The 19,683-nt window shown below is 34.1% G+C and overlaps 2 protein-coding genes across 2 annotated transcripts; one reads left to right on the top strand and one right to left on the bottom strand.

Annotated features, from left to right (window-relative positions):
- The first annotated feature begins 230 nt into the window (after positions 1–230).
- LOC113870959 (sulfate transporter 3.1-like) lies at positions 231–7,421 on the top strand. Its single transcript, XM_027507569.1, has 12 exons — positions 231–888; positions 1,293–1,500; positions 2,478–2,649; positions 2,922–2,987; positions 3,582–3,695; positions 4,222–4,338; positions 5,587–5,713; positions 5,824–6,110; positions 6,227–6,417; positions 6,507–6,592; positions 6,673–6,749; positions 6,864–7,421. Exons 1-12 carry the CDS (start codon positions 549–551, stop codon positions 7,047–7,049), a joined length of 1,971 nt encoding a protein of 656 aa, XP_027363370.1. The 5' UTR covers positions 231–548; the 3' UTR covers positions 7,050–7,421.
- A 3,406-nt stretch (positions 7,422–10,827) lies between these two features.
- Positions 10,828–19,033, bottom strand: LOC113871300 (protein NETWORKED 1D-like). The gene is made up of 4 exons (XM_027508323.1): positions 18,746–19,033; positions 17,927–18,290; positions 12,904–17,138; positions 10,828–12,187 (listed from the first exon to the last, which is right to left on the bottom strand). Exons 2-4 carry the CDS (start codon positions 18,027–18,029, stop codon positions 11,135–11,137), a joined length of 5,391 nt encoding a protein of 1,796 aa, XP_027364124.1. The 5' UTR covers positions 18,030–18,290; positions 18,746–19,033; the 3' UTR covers positions 10,828–11,134.
- Between the last annotated feature and the right edge of the window lie 650 nt (positions 19,034–19,683).

Here is a 19,683-nt window from a genome sequence, read left to right as displayed (position 1 = left end):
TGATTGAAGTGAAAAAAAAAAAAAAACATATTCCAAATTGACAAGAAGATGCGTGAGCTTCCTTGATTTCGCTTCCACCTTGTTCGGCACACAAATTATAAGCTTTATGTGATTCACATCCAAACTAAGAAAATTAAAATAGCACGAGGCAGGCAGGTCCAGACTTTTCAGTGCCATTTATAGAACACAAAGGCATGTATTCGGGTATCACCTTCCCAATAACCTTGTAACTTTAGGTGGGTCCATATACCGCACTACAAACATCAAAAAAATCCTCACACACACATGTACAAATCACCACCATGCTCAATTCCTACCCATTATATAAAGCCATGTCATTAAGAACTCCCTCACACCCTTTTTTTTCCCTCCTTAAGATCACTTCCTCCTCTTCCCTCATCCACCTCTCCTTATTCTTATTTCTCAATCGCCATTTTTCATTAACTTACCTTGCATCATATATATAACATATTGGCACATATATAACGCACTATTTATATTGTATCATATATATTTGTGCATATACAGTTGTTTGGGTTGCTAAGACCATGGGTAACGTAGACTATGCGTACCCTTCGGCCATGAACGTTGAGAGCGTGCACCACGTGGCGGTTCCTCCACCTCAGCCATTTTTCAAGTCTCTAAAGTACTCTCTCAAGGAAACCTTCTTCCCTGATGACCCTTTGAGGCGGTTTAAGAACCAGCCAGCCTCAAAGAGGTTCGTGCTTGGTCTTCAATACTTCTTCCCCATTTTCGAATGGGCACCCAACTACACTTCTCAGTTCTTGAAATCTGACCTCATAGCTGGCATCACCATCGCTAGCTTGGCTATTCCTCAGGGCATTAGTTATGCCAAGCTCGCCAACCTTCCTCCAATTCTTGGACTATGTGGGTAGTTCACACTCATCATCAACTCTTAATTACTTGATTTTATAATTTTATTGATTAGAAAATCATTATCTAGTGACCGCTTTTTGTGATAGAATATGTTTAGTTACTATAATAATTAATTTAGAAACTGAATATATTATTAATTTAATTAATTATATTTTGTCTTTTAACGATTAAAATAAAATTGATTTTTTTAAAAAATTCATGTTATTTTTTATTGTACGTGTTTAGATTCACATTTATTTCAATGCTCAAGTTATAATTAATAGTATCTAAATGATCTTAAATTTATGTTTACTTCAAATATTCACATTTTCAGATTTTTTAACGTGTTTTACAACTCACACCGATAACCATTGATCAATTACATGTGAAAAATGAATGAATATGCATATGAGCAGATTCGAGCTTTATACCACCGTTGATATATGCGATGATGGGTAGCTCCAGGGATTTGGCGGTGGGGACTGTGGCGGTTGGATCGCTACTCATGGGCTCCATGTTGAGTAATGAGGTTAATCCCAATGAAAACCCAAAGCTTTTCCTCCACCTTGCTTTCACTGCTACATTCTTTGCTGGTGTATTGCAGGCTGCACTGGGTCTGTTTAGGTAAGATCTTAATCAATCACATTTATAATACTCTATGCCACTTGCTATTCTGCCAACTTTATATTTATTTTAAACTCAACAGTATTTAATTTATTGTAATAACTATCTACAAAGTTAAATAAATTTTTTTGAATAAAGTAATAATATATTTAAAAAATGTAATATATATTGAAAAGTTATAATTAAAAAAAAATTGTTTTACATTAAAAACGGTTAAAAAAAAAAGACTTTTAAAGATTTTCTCTTAATAGCACAAATACTATATATTTTTAAATACCTCCAATTACTTAACAAAATAAGTTTTAAAATAACCATACACCCCTTCTCTTGTAATTCTTTTTCATCTCATTTATTTTATCATATTATATCCTTTATTTTTCTTTTTCTTTATTCATTCTCTTTCTTTCACTTCTTTAGAATTTAAAAATAGGTTTACATACATAATAAAATAGTGGCAGTAGAATAATAACAAACTTATGTAGTGCAAAAATAAAACAAATATTAATGTTTAAAAGAAAAATAAAGAACAGTATTTTTTTTCTACTATAATGCACTTTACAATCGAGATTTGTCTCTTTTTGCAACTCATGTTACTATTATATTTTAAATTAAATTCTGGAATTCACTTGTCAAGTTTCATTGGTAGATTCCCATTCCTTTCATTTTCACACGAGATCTGATATTATTATAAAATTGATCTCAAATATATTATTGTTATTTGTATATACATGTCACAAAAATATACTCAAATTATAAAAAAGATATACGAAAGTGTCTCCACTCAGATGTTCAAAGAACCGAACTGCATTGTCGACATACCCAAAAAACTAATTTCAAATTAATGCTGTTAATAATTTACATAATCTATCAATACAATATTCCCTTGATAATATTTATCAATACATGTAATATGGTTTTCCTCAAATATTAACGTTAATAACAAGGCATTAATCAACAACAAATGATGAATATCACAGGTTGGGGTTTATCGTGGATTTTCTATCACACGCAACCATAGTAGGGTTCATGGGAGGAGCAGCCACTGTGGTTTGCCTGCAGCAGCTTAAATCGATTCTTGGCCTTGAGCATTTCACCCATGCGGCCGATCTCGTATCAGTCATGCGCTCCGTTTTTGCCCAAACTCATGAGGTATTCAACAAATTGAAGATATTCTCTAATATATTAAAAGAGTGTGTTATGGAATTTAGTGTTAGCATTCTCAACTTTGACATACACTTTACACAGCTAGCTCACCCACCAGCTCCAAAATTATAATATAATATAACAATTTTAAATAAAATATCTTCATGTCGCTTTAACTTCTTATTTGGTTGAATGTCATGCAAGGTTTTCACATTTTCTTTTTGACTTATATTCAACATAAAAGTGTTTCCTTATATATATTTATTTATGGATTGCAGTGGAGGTGGGAAAGCGCCGTGTTAGGATTTTGCTTCATTTTCTTTCTCCTTGTCACGAGATACTTCGTAAGTAATACCTAATCCATATTCATTTGCATAAAATCTAATATTTTTTTATCTAATAATTATATGCGTTAAATTATTTATAAATTAATCTTTTATATATATACATAGTAGCAGGATAATAAATATAACTTGTTAAATAAAAATTTCAAATTAAATATAAGAGTGCTAAGAAAATACTTATATATATATATATATATATATATATACCAAGAGCTGCCTGTCACTTATTTTCTTTGAATTTATTCAGCCCATTGTTTCTAGAAATGGGATTTTAAAATCATTTTAATCTTTTGATTGAGACCTGGTTCAATCCTAATTAACCTACCTAGCTACTTCTCTCTTGATCAATAAAATAAAAGTCAGAAAATTTTCTCAACGGCAATTGACATTTTTTCCTTCGTTCGTCACGTCTCCATGCCAGCTGCTTCTATGACAGAAGTATTAATACTACAGTACAAAATATAAACTGCTGTTTAGATAATATCATATACCTAAATTAATTTAACTTAGAAATTGTATTCTCACACTAGATCAAGTATTCTCAGTTAATCAAATAAAAAAAATTGATAATCTGGTTGTGACATTGACATGCAGAGCAAAAAACAACCAAAGTATTTTTGGGTATCAGCAATGGCGCCGTTGACGTCCGTTATATTGGGAAGCCTGCTGGTTTATTTCACTCACGCCGAGAACCACGGCGTTCAAGTGGTGAGCATTTCCACTCAAAGACATTCGCATGTATGCTAAATTGCAAATTAAATATGGTTTTGATTATTAAAATGCATGAAATATTTTTTCATAAATAAAACTTAATTTGCACATTCTTTTTCACTTATTGCACTACCATTGGGTCCTACCGATACCGTCCATGATCCATCCAATCAATTTTCTTATCCGGTAGGACCAGCAAAGGAATCATTTTGAAGCATGAGTACAAAGTTAGCACTATTTAAATGTTACGATATGTTTCAAGAAAACACAATTATAAAGTCCAATTATTAATGTGTTGACCTGATTATCTTTGAAAACTTATCATATTGTTAATTTTTTAAAAGTATATGCTACCATTGATTTTCTGTTGTTTAAGATCTTGCCTCTAGAAAAGGGTAGAGGTGTGATGCGTGTCTTGTCATTTGAACAATAAATTTATATTAAATAAATATTTATCTTTCTAATAAAGTATCACTACCCTTTAACCTCAATAATTCTAACATTATTCTTTGAGCATGTTCAGATAGGAGAATTGAAAAAAGGGTTGAATCCACCATCGCTCACAAACTTGGTATTTGTGTCACCTTATATGACCACAGCTATGAAAACAGGTCTTGTCGTTGGCATAATAGCGCTTGCGGTGAGTACCACTCGAACTCTTTTACTTTGTCGGAATGCATGCCTAATGCCTTTGCTTTACGGCAACCATGTTACATGGCCAATGACTAAACACGTGTACACAACATAATAAAGACAAAACCCAACTCTGAGAGTCACATCCTTTGCCAAAGGAGAAAATGAAACTGGACACATTAAGCATTATTATTAATAATGGCAGCTCTGTTTTTAGTGTGATGATATTGTCCTTATCCTTTGACGGTGATTTGGATAATCAAATTTTGGTTGTGCTTTGGAAAAATAAATGTTGGATGGGCAAGATCATGTAAAGTCACCTTCCATCACATGAACTGTGCCAATCGTCCAACAGCAACATTTGTGAAATATTTATTTATTTTATGTAACTTTATAAGAGTATATCGAAATTTTATAGATTTTATCGTGGCTAGTATACTGTCTTGGCAAGGTTAGGTAGGGTTGCAATCCTGTTTACTTGCAATATTTGATGGGTTTAAATAGAATGAATATTTGCATCTTGCTTAAAAGTGTGTGATCCACTGAATAACAGGAAAGTAGGGGGAAAAAAAGATCGATTGGATTAGTTCAACTTGCCTCAAACAGGGACAAACTTGATATATGTTTGAATAAATATAAATTATTAAATGATATTTGAATAATTTAAATTAAAAAAATATACGCATATAAATTTTTTAAAGTAATTATATAATTACAACTAACTCTAATTTTGACCATTCACATGGATGGTTTTTAGTTTCATAAACTTAAAATGAAATTTGTTCTCATATTCTCTTTTTAGGTTTGAGTTTCCCAATATTTTTATTTGAATCTTTTGTTTTAGGCCCAAAATCAATAGTGGCAACCCAAATCTCCGAACGTGAGGATGAAGATAGTCTAATGGATGTTTGTTACTCAATACCAAATGCCTAAAGAAATACAATTTTGTGTGCTTTCAATTTATATATTTTTTTACTTCCCTTATTTTTAATTGATACAGCGGTTCTTCGTTTTTCAACGGTAGTACACCCCATTAAAAGATTTAAGTGAAGAAAATTACACCCAAAGTGAAAAATTATAACTTGGTGATCCAACTATTACTATTTACATTCACCTTTCTTCTGCCGTTTGAATCTATCTCAATTCCTAGTTTACCATTTTCCTATTCAATCATGAGCAAAATCCTTGATCTGCTCATCTTGTTTATGAGGATTTCAACCAGATCTTGAGTGTTGAATCTGATGATATTGTTCAGGAAGGAATAGCAGTGGGAAGGAGCTTTGCAATGTTTAAAAATTACCATATTGATGGTAACAAAGAAATGATAGCTATTGGAACCATGAACATAGTCGGTTCTTTCACCTCTTGCTACCTCACAACAGGTAGAGATTTTAATAGCTGTTAGTAATGAATATATATATATATATATATATTGTTTTGCCTTATTTAATGAGCTCTACAGGCTAATGTGGATAAATAATGAATGTTTCAGGGCCATTTTCGCGTTCAGCTGTGAACTATAATGCTGGATGCAAGACAGCAGCATCCAATATTATAATGTCAATTGCAGTGATGTTGACATTGTTATTCCTAACACCCTTGTTCCATTACACTCCTCTAGTTGTACTATCAGCCATAATTGTATCTGCAATGCTTGGCCTCATTGATTATCAAGCAGCCATCCATTTGTGGAAGATTGACAAATTTGATTTTGTGGTGTGCATGAGTGCATACATTGGTGTGGTCTTTGGCAGTGTTGAAATTGGCTTAGTCATAGCTGTATGTGTCAATGAGCTGCTTCACTACCACTCTGCTGAATCTTATGTTACTTGTTTCTAGAATTAATGTAAAGTTAGATAAAATTAACGTGTGCTTTTCTATGCATGCATATTCAGGTTGCAATATCTATACTTCGGATACTTCTATTTGTTGCGAGGCCAAGGACATTTGTTTTGGGCAACATTCCAAATTCTGTGATATACAGAAATGTTGAGCAATATCCAAATGCTAATCATGTTCCTGGAATTCTAATTCTAGAGATTGATGCACCAATTTACTTTGCCAATGCAAGCTATTTAAGAGAGAGGTAAGCTACCAACAAATTTGGAGTATTACTCTTACATGCAAAAAAATCTGGCCTACAATAGAAGTGAACACTTCTATTATTGTTCATAGGATCACAAGGTGGATTGATGAAGAGGAAGACAGAATCAAAACTACAGGAGAGACAAATTTGCAATATGTTATAATGGATATGAGTGGTAAGTAATGGGTCTGAAAATGGTAAAGCATTTGGTTATTAGATTTTCCAATCTAACTTGCAATATCATTTTATTGGCAGCTGTTGGGAATATTGATACAAGTGGAATAAGTATGGTTGAAGAGATCAGAAAGATTGCGGAAAGAAGAGGGCTACAAGTAATTCTTTCTCTAGTGTTATCTGCTAATTATGGAACACATTTTTCATATAGCATAAGCAATTTTAGCATGCTTGATTTGAACTTTTAAAATCATCTATTCCTATGCATGCAGCTTGTTTTGGTCAATCCTGGGAGTGAGGTGATGAAGAAACTAAACAAATCCAAGCTCCAAAATGATATAGGGAAGAAATGGATCTATTTAACTGTTGAGGAGGCCGTTGGAGCATGCAACTCCATGCTTCGTGCATGCAAAATGAATAGCAAGAAAGATGAATCTGAGGGTTGGAACAATGTGTAACTGTGAGCCATACACCACTGAGTATTTTAAAAAGCTCAGAAAGCTTATTCGTTTTTGTCTCAGCTATATAACAATTATTAGAATATGTGGTGTGAGAGTTTGTGAATCATGCCGCAGAAGTTTTACGGGCATCAGAAAATGAGAAAATGAAAGATGCATGGGTCTTCTAATTTCTTAACTTCGCTTCCTAAGTTGGAAGAAAAATTCCTACATGGTCTGTTGAATCATTATGTATCATGCTTGATAATCTATTCAATATTCAAATGTAGTAAAATAATTGCCATGAATATTGAAAATGATTGGCAAAATTCTAGAACTAGAACAAATCGAAGTGCAGGACTATCCACAAGTTCTCAAGTTTAAATCATTATTAGTAAAAAAGAAAACATTACGTCATTTGGTTACCGCGACAGTGTACTTGAGAGAAATAGCAATAATATCAAAAATACAATGTTCATGAGAAAATTCATTTACAACTATTAAATTAATACTAATTACACTTTGTCAAATAAAAGAGTGAGAGATTGAAATCAATGCGCATGTCCTCACTCACACATATATTCATTTTAAAAATATCTAAAAGTTCTCTCAAAATATTACAACTAAACTAACCAAAAGAATTAGGTGGATAGAATTTAGTCAAAAATGAACTAAGAATAATAAATACTTATTCCACTTGATTTGAGAATTATGATACTAGAGGGGATTACTTACTACCTCCAGAATGACAGATTCTGTTCTAGGTAGTTGTTTGTTTTTTGGTTTATGGTGTAATGGTTAACCCAAAAAAAATAAGATAAAGAAGTGTCAGATCACCATTAAGTGGACTCACGCTGATTTTGTAAAAAAAAAAAAGAATAAAAAATGTGTGTTATGGAAAGTTACAGAGATTTAAAAATAACCTTGTATAAATGTAAGTGTGTAAGCATAAGAAAAAAAAAGAAGGGAGAGAGCACGAAAGAGAAAAAAAAAGCGTGTTATGGGAAGTTACAGAAAAATAAACTTGAACTTGTATAACTATGAGTGAACAGGAAAAAAAATAGGAGCCTTCTAAAGAAAGAGCACCAAAGAGAAAAAGAAGCTGTCTTACAAAAAAAGACGAAAGATAGTAGCAAAAAAAAGTCATAGTATTGATCGGTTAGTTTGCATAATATATGCATAGAGATCCTGATGTTGCTGTAATTTCCTTTCTTGTTTCTATATCTGAATACCTAGTAAAGTTTGTATTTTGTGTTACATTTCTTCGCTCGTATCTTTCGTCTTTTTTTGAAGACGACTTCTTTTATCTCGTACTCTCTCTTGAGACGGCTTCTATTTTTGACAAATTATAAGAAGAGCCGAACGCGGACCCTCCCCTTCTTTTTTGACAAATCATAAGAAAGATAGCCTCACACCCAACCCACTCCTATAAGTAAACCATACAATTATCAATCTTATACAATTCATCCTATAAGTAAACCATACAAGTAGCATTGCCTTCGTACCTTATTACTGTGAGAAGGTAAGGAGAATCAGGTTTATCTACGATTGTCTCCGGCTGTGAAAGTCTGACAACGTAGCTCGACCGGATGTGATAGCCAGATCTAATAAAAGGGCAAAACTGTTGGGAAAGATATCAACAATCGAGTGGACTCACGCTGATTTTGTAAAAAGAAAAAAAATAAAAAAATGTGTGTTATAGGAAGTTACATAGACATAAAAATAACCTTGTATAATTGTGAGTGTGTGAGCAGGAGAGAAAAATAGAAGTCGTCTCAAGAGAGAGTACGAGAGAAAAAAAAAGGTCGTTTTAAGAAAAAGACGAAAGATAGCAGCAAAGAAAAGTCACAGTATTGATTGGTTAGTTTACATAATATGTGCATTGAGATCCGGGTGTTGCTGTAATTTCCTTTCTTGTTTCTATATCTGAATATCCGGAAGTTTGTATTTTGTGTTACAGGAAGACTTGTAGTGTACCAAAATGATAAACAAAGTAGTAGCCAAAAACAATACTCATTACTCATCTAAACCAGATAGAGAAAAGGATGAGATTATTCAGAAATTACATATAACAAAAAAGAAATGGTGAAAATCAAGTCTCGTAGGAGGAGCTGTTGGATTAATGTGAGAAGGTGAGGAGAACCAGGTTTATCTAGGATTGTCTCCGCCTGTGAAAGTCTAACAAGGTAGCTCGGCCGGATGTGATAGCCGCGGATCTAATTAAAAGGTAAAACTGTTGGAAAAGATATCAACCATCAAGTGTATTCAAGCTGATTTTGTAAAAAAAAAAAAAATGTGTTATAAGAAGTTACAGAGACAGAAAAATAACCTTGTATAATTGTGAGTGTGTGAGCAGAGAAAAATAGAAGCCGTCTGAAGAGGGAGCACGAGATAGAGAAAAAAGCCGTCTTAAGAAAAAGTCACAGTATTGATTGGTTAGTTTGCATAATATGTGCATTGAGATCCTGGTATTGTTGTAATTTCCTTTCTTGTTTCTATATCTGAATACTTGGTGAAGTTTGCATTTTGTGTTACAGGAAGACTTGTAGTGTACCAAAATGATAAACAAAGTAATAGCCAAAAACAATACCCATTACTCATCTAAACCAGATTGAGAAAAAGATGGGATCATTCATAAATTACATATAACAAAAAAGAAATGGTGAAAATCAAGTCTCGGCAGAGGAGTTGATGGATTACTATGAGAAGGTGAGGAGAACCAGGTTTATCTACGATTGTCTTCACCTGTGGAAGTCTGACAAGGTAGCTTGCTCGGATGTGATAGCCGCCCTGTTACATTTCTTCGCTCATATCTTTTGTCTTTTTCTTAAGACGACTTCTTTTATCTCGTACTCTCTCTTAAAACGGCTTCTATTTTTCTCTCGTGCATACACATTCACAATTATACTTTTAAGAAGTTATAACTTTCCATAACACACATTTTTTTTTTCGTTTACAAAACCTGACAACAACTTGTGGCTGAATGAAGATGTAAAAATATTATTGGTAAAAAAAATATATAAGACAAACATTGATTGACCAAAGACATTGATTCATAAAAAATATACGATGTAAAAATATTGTTTTTTTTTTTTCATTTTACATTGATTGACCAAAGACACAATATTCTTTCTTTATCTGAGCTTGGGATCATAGGCTTGGTTTTCAAGTTTAAATCATTATTAGTAAAAAAAATAAAAATTACGTCATTTGGTTACCGCATATATGTGATAGTGTACTTGAAAGAAATAACAATAATACCAAAATATAATGTTCATGAGAAAATTCATTTACAACCATTAAATTAATACTAATTACACTTTAATCAAATAAAAGATTGAGAGATTGAAATCGATGCGCATGTCCTCACTCACACATATTTTCATTTTAAAAATCTCTAAAGGTTCTCTCAAAATATTATTAGTAGGAAATGAATTAAGAATAATAAATACTTCACTTGATTTGAGAATTATGATGCTGATACCAGAGGGGATTACTTACTACCTCCAGATTGACAAATTCTATTCTCTGTAGTTGTTTGTTTTTTGGTTTATACTGTAATGGTTAACTCAGAAAAAAAAAAGATAAAGAAGTGTCAAGTCACCATCAAGTGGACTCATGCTAATTTTGTAAAAAGAAAAAGAATAAAAAATGTGTGAACCCAAAGAAAAAAAAAGGATAAAGAAGATATTAAAAATAATTAAACATGACAACATGAGCCTTTTAGCTCCTAAATATGTCCGAGTCCATAGCCCAAAAATGGAGATAAAAGAAATTGAGGAAAAGAAAAAATGGTGAGCTGTTTCTGTTAAGGAATAGTCTATTGTACCAAAATGATAAACAAAATAGTAGCAAAAAATAATACTCATTACTCATCTAAACTAGATAAAGAAAAGGATGGGATTATTCAGAAATTATATATAACAAAAAAGAAATAGTAAAAATTCCATCCTAGCCTGAGCCTCTTCTTAGGAGTAAATGAAGCACAACATGTACAGCATGATCAAAATATGTAGGGTCTTAAAGCAACTTAGGAAGGAAATTTTACAAAAAAGAAAGCTAATGTCTCAATTTTCTCATACTTTAAACTGTATGGTAACCATCAATCAATCTCCTTTGGTGGGAGGTCTCACACATGCACAAAAGGGTACTTTTTTCTTCTTTTGATTGTTGTTTCTCATCCCACCATAAAGATAATCTCGCAGAAGAACTCTTGGACTTCGATCAATTATTCTTGTTTTTTCCTTGCTCTCTTTTCCATCACCCAGTTTCAGCAGCAGAAACTGTAGTCTTTGCACCTCCAAATGTAGTTGTCCTATTTTTTCTGATTCTCTCCGAGCCTGTTCTGAAACTTCCTTTATGCCGGCACTTCCACTCCCATCTGACTCTGTTGTAGGAGCCTTCCCAACAGAAGACAAGGTACCCTCTTCTACATTCTTCATCAGCTTGCGGTTGGCATCAACTAACTTTGCCATGGTCTCCTGAGCAGATTCAAGTTGCCCTTTCACCTCATCATACTCAACACCTTTTCCCTTTGTGTTCTTCTCTGTGTTCTCCACCCTTTTCATCAAATCTTGAATGGTTATCTGAAGGTTTGTCAACTTTTGTGCATCAGAATCAAGTCTTTCTAAAATCTTGCTCTTGTTCCCTTGTTCTTGTGGTTGTGTCAATCTTCTTGATATCTCTAACTTGTCCACACTCAGCTCCTTTTCTACCAAGGACTCTGATGAAGGATATTTATTTTTGGATTCCACGGTTGCATCTCTTTGATGATTGTCAGCTGCTCCAGCTACCACCTTCTGCGTCTTGTCGACTTGCATGCCAATAGTGGAATCCTTATCAGCTGTTTCCCACAATTCAAGCATCTGATCATCAGCTTCAACAGTTTCTCTCCTACTTATCCCATATGATGAACATTCAGACATCTGATCAAGCATGATGTCTTTTGGAAGAACTTCAATCTCGGTAACAGGGCCATCTTGCCTTGCTTCATCGTTGGCTTTCAAACTTCCATTCAACTGCTTAACTGCCATTTCAATTGCATTGATCCTTCTCTGCATGTCTAGGAAGTCATGGAGTGCATATGGTGACATAGCAGTCTGATCCTCATCTGTTTGTTGACTATTTTCAGCATATTGGTTATTCACCGAATTTTTAACCTGGAAATGGTGATTATGATTGAATCAAATTATATATAAATATAAAAATGAAATAACGGTTACAAGTCGAAAAAGGAATTCAATTTGTGTTATAAAATCACCAGGCAATGACCTGGCATTGACATACAAGAAAGCAGATGCCTACAAAGTTCGCTAGCATTAAAATACTACAAAATAGATTATTGACTAACTATATTATGGGGAAAAACTAGTTTACTTTAATTAAATAGATCTGGAAATTGGTCTATTCCATAACAATCAGAATCAATGATATAATGAACCATATGTCCAAAACCTAAATGCTCCACATGTAGATATAATCAACAGAGAAAAATCACTTCATCCTAGCAATGCAAACGATTTTGAAAAATGCAAAGTATTTTACAAGGATAGGATAAACAAACTAATTGCAAAACCAAACACCATTACTACACTGTAGGTGCTTATTTCAAAATCCGTCACCCCATATTTCATGGGACAAAGGTAGTTATGAAGTCATATTTTGTGTCTGAAGTATCAGAATAAGACACACTATAATAGGGGTCGATCATTGGAATTTATTTCAACAGTCCAATACAGTGCCTGAAAGCACACAGGATTGCAACAAGTATAAGGATTAACCCAGCCCAAGACTGCCAAATCATGTGATAACAGCAATCACACACGGACAGAAGCTACGATAGTGTCAACCAAATACTAAAATGATATTTTAATACCTTTGATTGTTCATAATCTTGAGGTTTTGCGTGTGCAATAGTCTGCACCTCCAGAGATGTTATACAATCATTCAAAGCACTGACAGCCGGGACATAAGAAGCTAATTGATCACACAGTCTTCCATTTTCAACTTCCAGCTTGCTAACTCTTTCTTTCAGCTGTTCACTTTCTAAGTCTTTGGAGTAATTTCTGCGTTCAAGATTCTCACATGCATCAGCTAACTCACAGACCTTTCCTTCAAACAAAGTTTCATTGACAACAGAAATCTGCAGTTCAGCAAAGAGTGTTGAAGCCTGAGTTTCCCATTTTTCAATCTCATTTGTTCCCTTATGTAATTCATAACTTAGATCCTTTTCCCTCATCTTAGTTTCTCCAAGCTCTTGATGTAGGTGTCTCATTTCTGACTCCAACTTCTGATTCACTTCACAAAGGCATCTGAGCTCTTCATTTTGATGATCCTTGTCTGAGGACAACTTCAAAATTTGATTAGCCCGTTCTTCAAGCATCATCCTGGCATCATCATACTTAATTTTCAAATCTTCCACCATTCTTTGCAATTCTGTTTTCTCAGTGTGCAGAGCACGGAACATCTCCACTGCTTCCAAAAGCTCATTTTCCTTTTGACGCAACAGTTCCCTTTCATTCCTAATCTTACAACTCAATTCATCATTGACAGATTCAACTAAATGCAGTTCAACATTTGACTTTACAAATAACCCTTTAAGATGTGAATTTTCTCTTCCTGCGTTTTCTAATTTGCATACCATTATTTTTAATCTTTCCTCAAGGTCATTATTAACTGAACAATGTTTGTCAAGATCTTCACCTAGCTTTTTAAGTTCCAGGAGCTTTTCAAAGATAATATTCTGGTAAATCAGAGAAATATTAGATTGAGCAATTGTCTCATGGACCATGACACATATTTCTTCTTCCAAGTTACTCTTCTCCTCACCAAGATCTTGAAATCTTCTTGTCAAGGACTTTTTCTCTTCCAATGTCTTGCAACTTTCTTCTTGTAACTTGTTGTGACTATTTTCCAAGACTGACAGCTGCTTGCATAGATTGCCTATTTCAGTTGCCATTACTTCCATTCTTTCTTCTCCTTTGCTTATTGTCAACTTCAACTCTTGATTCTTCTCCAATATCTTTTGAACCTCTATTTGCAATGCCAAGAACTGCTTAGACTGGATCCTGAACTCCTCATCAAGGTTATCTCTTTCTGTCACAAGATTTTTTACCTTTTGTTTCAATTGCCCAAGGAATGCAATCAGAACTGAATTCTCAATGGCCATTTTCTGGCTGTCATCAAAGATTGTGTCAAAAGACTTCTGCTTCTCCTGAAGTCTTCCATGTATATGGTTCAGAAGCATCTGGTCTTCTTCAATCTTATCTTCACAGAAATGGTCACTGTTAATGTCAAGAGTCTTCAACACTTGAAGCAGCCCAATCCTTAGTATTTTAATTTTCTCAGACAGAGAATTTACATCATCCTGCTTTTGAACATTTTCAGTCTCCAATTTAGACATCATTATGTCTGATATTTTGGAAGCCTCCAAAAGTCTTTGGCTCTCAACAAGAAGAGAGAAGTTCTTTTTCTCCAAATCATGGATACATTTCTGCAGAATGAAAATTTCAATCTGAGCATGTATAGCTCTGTCCAGTTCCTCCTCATATTCCTTTTTCTGGCAATTTGCATCATCTTGTAGTATATGAATTCGTAATTCCTTCTCAGCCAATTCATCTTCATTCAATTTCAAAAGTCTGGAATGCTCTTCCCTTTCAGAATATAGGGAAAGCAGCAACTCTTCTACCTTTTTAAGTGCAGACTCCCTTTCTCCTTTTAGTTCCAAATGCTTTGATTCCAAATCACTGTGTTGTTTCTCAAGATCTTTCAATGTTTGATGAGTGATGTTCAACTGTGAAACTAAGGTTTCTTTCTCTTGAAAGATACTGGACTTCTCATGTTCAAGTGACTGGCATGTGTCTTCTAATACCTTGGACTTCACCCTTAATCCTTCGAGTTCAGCATTGACATCAAATAGTGAATTTTCCAATAGATTGCTCTTTTCTGAAAGCTTTTCCAGTTTTTCAGTGGTGGCTTGTAACTGAGAAAACAAGGCGGCCTTCTCAGCAGCAAGAGTTGATTTCTCAACAAGCTGAGATTGGCATGTTTCTTCCAACTCACTTACCTTTCCTCTGACACTGTCCAACTCAGCATTCAAGTCTGAAAGGGAATTCTCTAAAACTGTATTTTTCTCCAAAAGTTTCTCCATGGTTTCCAATTTTACCAGAAGAGCTTCTTTCTCACCTTTGTCTGCCTCACATGTTTCCTTCAGCTTTGAGTTCTCATCTTGCAATTTTTTCACAGATGAGACAAAGCACTCCGGGTCTAAGTCAGTTGACCTAACCTCCTCCATCATGGCTTCATGTTTATTATTCACATCATTAAGCTCCTCTTTAAGACAGTAAATTTCTTGCTGAAGAGCATTTCTTTCATCAATTCTTAGCTCCACCTCCTGTTCAAGTTTCTGTATTGTTTCCCTCAAATTCAAAATCTCATCTTGCAAATTTTTTATAGACAATGATGAAGAAATTTTGACCTCATTTAGAATCTTGTTTTCCTCATTGACCCTGTGTACTTCGTCCTCTAAAGCCTGCTTATGTGATTCCACATTCCCCAGTATTTCCACTTTACTGTGAAGTTCAGCAGCAAGAGATCTAAGCTCTTCCTGAGACTGAGAATGCAAATGCTGAAGAGTTTGGAAAGCAGTTTCGGCCTCAATGAATCGCAATCTCTCTTCTTGTATGCAACCCCAAAGTCCACTCAATTCTTTCTGCTTCTCACTAAGTTCTTCACTTTGAGACCCCATCGTTTGTGTCAAAGACTGCAATTCAGACTGCAGAGTGTGATTTGATGTCTCCAAGAGAAGACACTTCTGTTCGGAACTCTGTAACTTTTCAACCTTGTCATTTATCTTGGAATTTAGCCTTCTCACCTCCTCTTCAGCACAAAAGAGTTTATGCTCCAAACTAGAAATTATCTCCAAACATTGCTGATAACGGAGAGCAGCATCTTCCTTCTCTTCATTAAGTTTAGTAACTTCTAGTTTCAACGCCTCAATTTCATTTTCAGCTATATTAGCCTGCTCCTTAATCCTTCTTGCATTCTCCTCGGCTTCTTCTAGCCTCTCCTCAAGTTTTGATAATGTCTCCAAGCACTGTCTATATTGAACGAGGGCAGCTTCCTTTTCAGCTTCTACTCTAGCAAGGTCCTGCTTTAAGGAATCAGCTTCAGTTTCAGCTCTAGTAGCTCGTTCATTAAGTTGCCCTGCATCCTTTTGAGCAAAAGAAATATTTTTCTCCAGATTAGATATTTTCTCCAAGCATTCCTGGTACTGAAGAAGACTATCTTCCCTTTCAGACTGTAATTTGATTAGGGCTTCCTTCAAGGCTTGAACTTCAGCTTCAGCTTTACTTGCTCTCTCATCAAGTATTTGAGAATTATCTTGTGCTCGAGACACTTCTAATTCAAGATTAGACAACCTCTCCAAACTTTGCTGATACTGAAGCAAACCAGCTTCCTTTTCACCTTCTAATTTAGTAATGGCTTTCTTCAATGCCAAAATCTCTGTCTCAGCTTTTGTCACACGATCGGACTCGGACAAGACTTGAGTTCTTGTATCATGGCTTCCATTGTTTAGATCACTGCTCTCCTCCTGTGTATCAAGAAAATTGAGCCCCTTTCTAACACGCCCTTCTGCTAACTTTGCATGATTTTCATTATCTCCAGGAATGTAGAGATCACTGAGCTGTTTCAAACCTGTTTTGTTCAAAGCATAATCAGGTTCTTCAGTAGAAGCTCCATTTCTTTTGATAGCATGGAAATGAGTGGAAGCATCCTTTTGTGGTTCATCAGGATCAAGAAATACACGTGAAGGGTGGTGCATATCTGGAGTACGTGGCTCAGTCTCCGTGAGAGAAACTGCAGGTAAATCATCTGTCAGCATCATTGGAATTTGATTAGGAAATGCTTCAGCCATGGTCCTATGGGCCTGACGGATCACTCCAGTTGCATGATCATATCTCTCAGCCAATGCCCGGTATGCTCGGTAAAACTCTTCAACCAATTTCATAAGCTCTGGGCGTTTTTTATAATACATTTCTGCTCTCCTTGCAAAGGAATCTGCATCTTCTTCAATGAGCTTAATCATTTGCTTCACCTTGGCATCCATATCTGTGCAAGAGGAGATATCATTGTGATAAGTCCCAATGCTCTTAAAAACAGACAGCACCAAATGCATGACAACAGAAAAATTAAATATTGCCACATCTTTTCAAGTGATTAAGCAAACAAAAGATATTATTGCAAAGTCAGATATAAATAGAGGAAGTAGATTTGGCTTAACAGATATACAGACTAGTGCACAAAGAGCACATAACGTGTCCCTGGAGAAAATAAACTGATATTTTGTAAAACCAAAAAAATCACATCAGTTCATGCTTCAACGTCTATATCTATAAAAAGAAAAATATTTGGAGAAGACATAAACAAACAAAGATGATTAACACTTGCAGTTTTGGAAAAATGCTTCCATAAAAATCTAAATATGCACTTTACGATATCTCAACTTAAGTGCATCATACGAGTTCCACTGAATTTTGAAGTGAAACCAAAAACGGATTAAATCATATTATATTATTGTGGCCGACATTACCAAAGATGAAATATAATTCCATTGTCCAGATCAATACTATAAAGCTTTTAGCAGAAAAAACATTTTTAAACTATAATATTTATAAGGCCTCATAGCAGTCTCAATGATTATATAAGACAGCAAAGAGAAAAAAGAGAAAATAGATTTCCTTTCCATTTGATGTCAGAAACATTTATTTCCCTATAGATAACAGATCAATAATTGGTGTAATTCAATCTCCACCTTGAAGGTATCAAGTCATGAACAATAACTATGTTAACATGTTAAACATAATTGGTATCAAAGCCAAAAGGATAGAAGACACTACCTGTCAGATTTTCCTGGAGCCATTTTGAGTTCTTGGGGCTTATGTGGCTGTCCCACCACCATGAATACATTCTTCTAGGATCCGCATGAGACACTTTCGCCATCACTCCACCAAAGGACACCAGCACTTTGTCTTCCGATGTTGTGAGAACTTAAACCTTGGAAAATTGGAATAAGTAAAACCAGAACCGTTTGACCACCAAGTCACCAACGTTTCTGCTTGTATGTATTCGTTGGAACAAACAAAATGAAAGGAACACAAACGTTCAGTTTCAGATAAACCAAAGCAACGCCCTTTACTTCTGTCAAAAATGATCTGAAACTGCACAAGAAATACCTCAAGCTCCAAAACTGAACCTGATATACTGGACAAAACGCAAAAGTAAATAAATAAATAAATCAGAATTCAGCAAATAAAAAACAACAATAGTCTTATCACATTAGGTAAGGTGAGTTTTATGAATCAAGGCTCAATTAAAAATTAAATTCTAAGAAATATTATTTACTGTCAACATAATTTTTTTTAAAGCATTAAAAGATGACAAATCATCAATTCGTTCTCAAATTTTAACATGAATTATGATGATCATGCATGATATGGAAACCATATAATTGAAACTACCCAATCAATCAAAGCCAGATAATTAACTTACAATTAAAACTAAAAAGAAAAAAAAACTGAAGATCAATACAAAAAAAGATGAGTTGAATTGAGAAGTGGCAGGGAGGAAGAGAAGGTTGCAGTTAGAAGCGTGAGAAAAGATCAATCCATCAATAGTGAAACACAAAAAGCGTATAATTCAGATATCATATTACTCACCAAATATTGAAACTTTGAGCTATTGGGTTCTGATTCCAATCGGCGGCGATGAACAAATTCGGCTGCTATTATTTGTGTGTTCGAATTTTGATTAAAAATTATGTGTATCACCCCATGTTGGTTAGATCTCAGTGTTTGGAACACAACACACACAAACACAATACACAATGTTGTCTGTCTCTGTGTCTGTGTTTCTCTCTCCTTCTGCTGCTCTGCTTTTGGTTTTGGTTTTAGCTGTGTAGGTTGGTGGCAACTGTCCTCAACAGGGAAGAGAGAAATGCCAAATTGCCAACGGAGTAAAAGTAAAACACTTCTTCAAATATCAATTTAATATTTTCATTAATTGCTAAATTGAAGGTTTGAAGTGTATTAAATGCCTTTTCTTTAATTATTATATCGGTTAATTAATTGAGTTAGTGGTTAGGAGGCGTTCATTGCATATTGATGACTCCAGTGTGGACGTTTGATGTTTGATTAATATTATTCAATTTCAAAGTAATTTTCTTAATGTATTAGGTAGGTTTTAATTTTGTCTTCATTTGGCTACTTTTTTGAGGTATTGTTGCTATCTACTGCTAATTTTCTAGATTATGCCACACTAATTGTTTCTTTTAATCACTATCTTCTTCGGATTCCAGCATTTATCCTTAACTAATTAGATTGAAAATTTTAATTTCAGGTAGACTTTATACATGTATACTGAAAAGAGAAATATTAATAATATATTTTTTAACATGTTTTTAAATATATTGTATTAATTGCTTATTTTTAGAAATTAATTAATTAATGAGATAAATATATTATTTTTTCAAACAATTATTCACAATAAATACATTAAAAATATATGTTGTTAATATTTTCCATCTTAAAACTATTTGTAGAAAAACTTAATTATTTTCAATATTAAGACTAGATTAGAAATATCCTTATAAATCATT

The sequence above is a fragment of the Abrus precatorius genome, unplaced genomic scaffold (genome assembly GCF_003935025.1).
Source record: "Abrus precatorius isolate BTA unplaced genomic scaffold, Abrus_2018 Scaffold7, whole genome shotgun sequence".
In the NCBI taxonomy this organism is placed as follows: domain Eukaryota; kingdom Viridiplantae; phylum Streptophyta; class Magnoliopsida; order Fabales; family Fabaceae; genus Abrus; species Abrus precatorius.
This window is presented reverse-complemented; position numbering and strand designations above follow the sequence as displayed.

What these genes read in the sequence shown, in the direction of transcription:
- LOC113871300 (XM_027508323.1), bottom strand. Translation starts at nt 18,029, where the DNA reads ATGGCGAAAGTGTCTCATGCGGATCCTAGAAGAATGTATTCATGGTGG. An exon ending in GCTCCAGGAAAATCTGACAG is followed by an intron (nt 17,139 to 17,926) that starts GTAGTGTCTTCT and finishes CCTCTTGCACAG; the next exon opens with ATATGGATGCCAAGGTGAAG. An exon ending in AAGATTATGAACAATCAAAG is followed by an intron (nt 12,188 to 12,903) that starts GTATTAAAATAT and finishes CACCATTTCCAG; the next exon opens with GTTAAAAATTCGGTGAATAA.
- LOC113870959 (XM_027507569.1), top strand. Translation starts at nt 549, where the DNA reads ATGGGTAACGTAGACTATGCGTACCCTTCGGCCATGAACGTTGAGAGC. An exon ending in AGAACCACGGCGTTCAAGTG is followed by an intron (nt 3,696 to 4,221) that starts GTGAGCATTTCC and finishes GAGCATGTTCAG; the next exon opens with ATAGGAGAATTGAAAAAAGG. An exon ending in TGTTATAATGGATATGAGTG is followed by an intron (nt 6,593 to 6,672) that starts GTAAGTAATGGG and finishes TTTTATTGGCAG; the next exon opens with CTGTTGGGAATATTGATACA.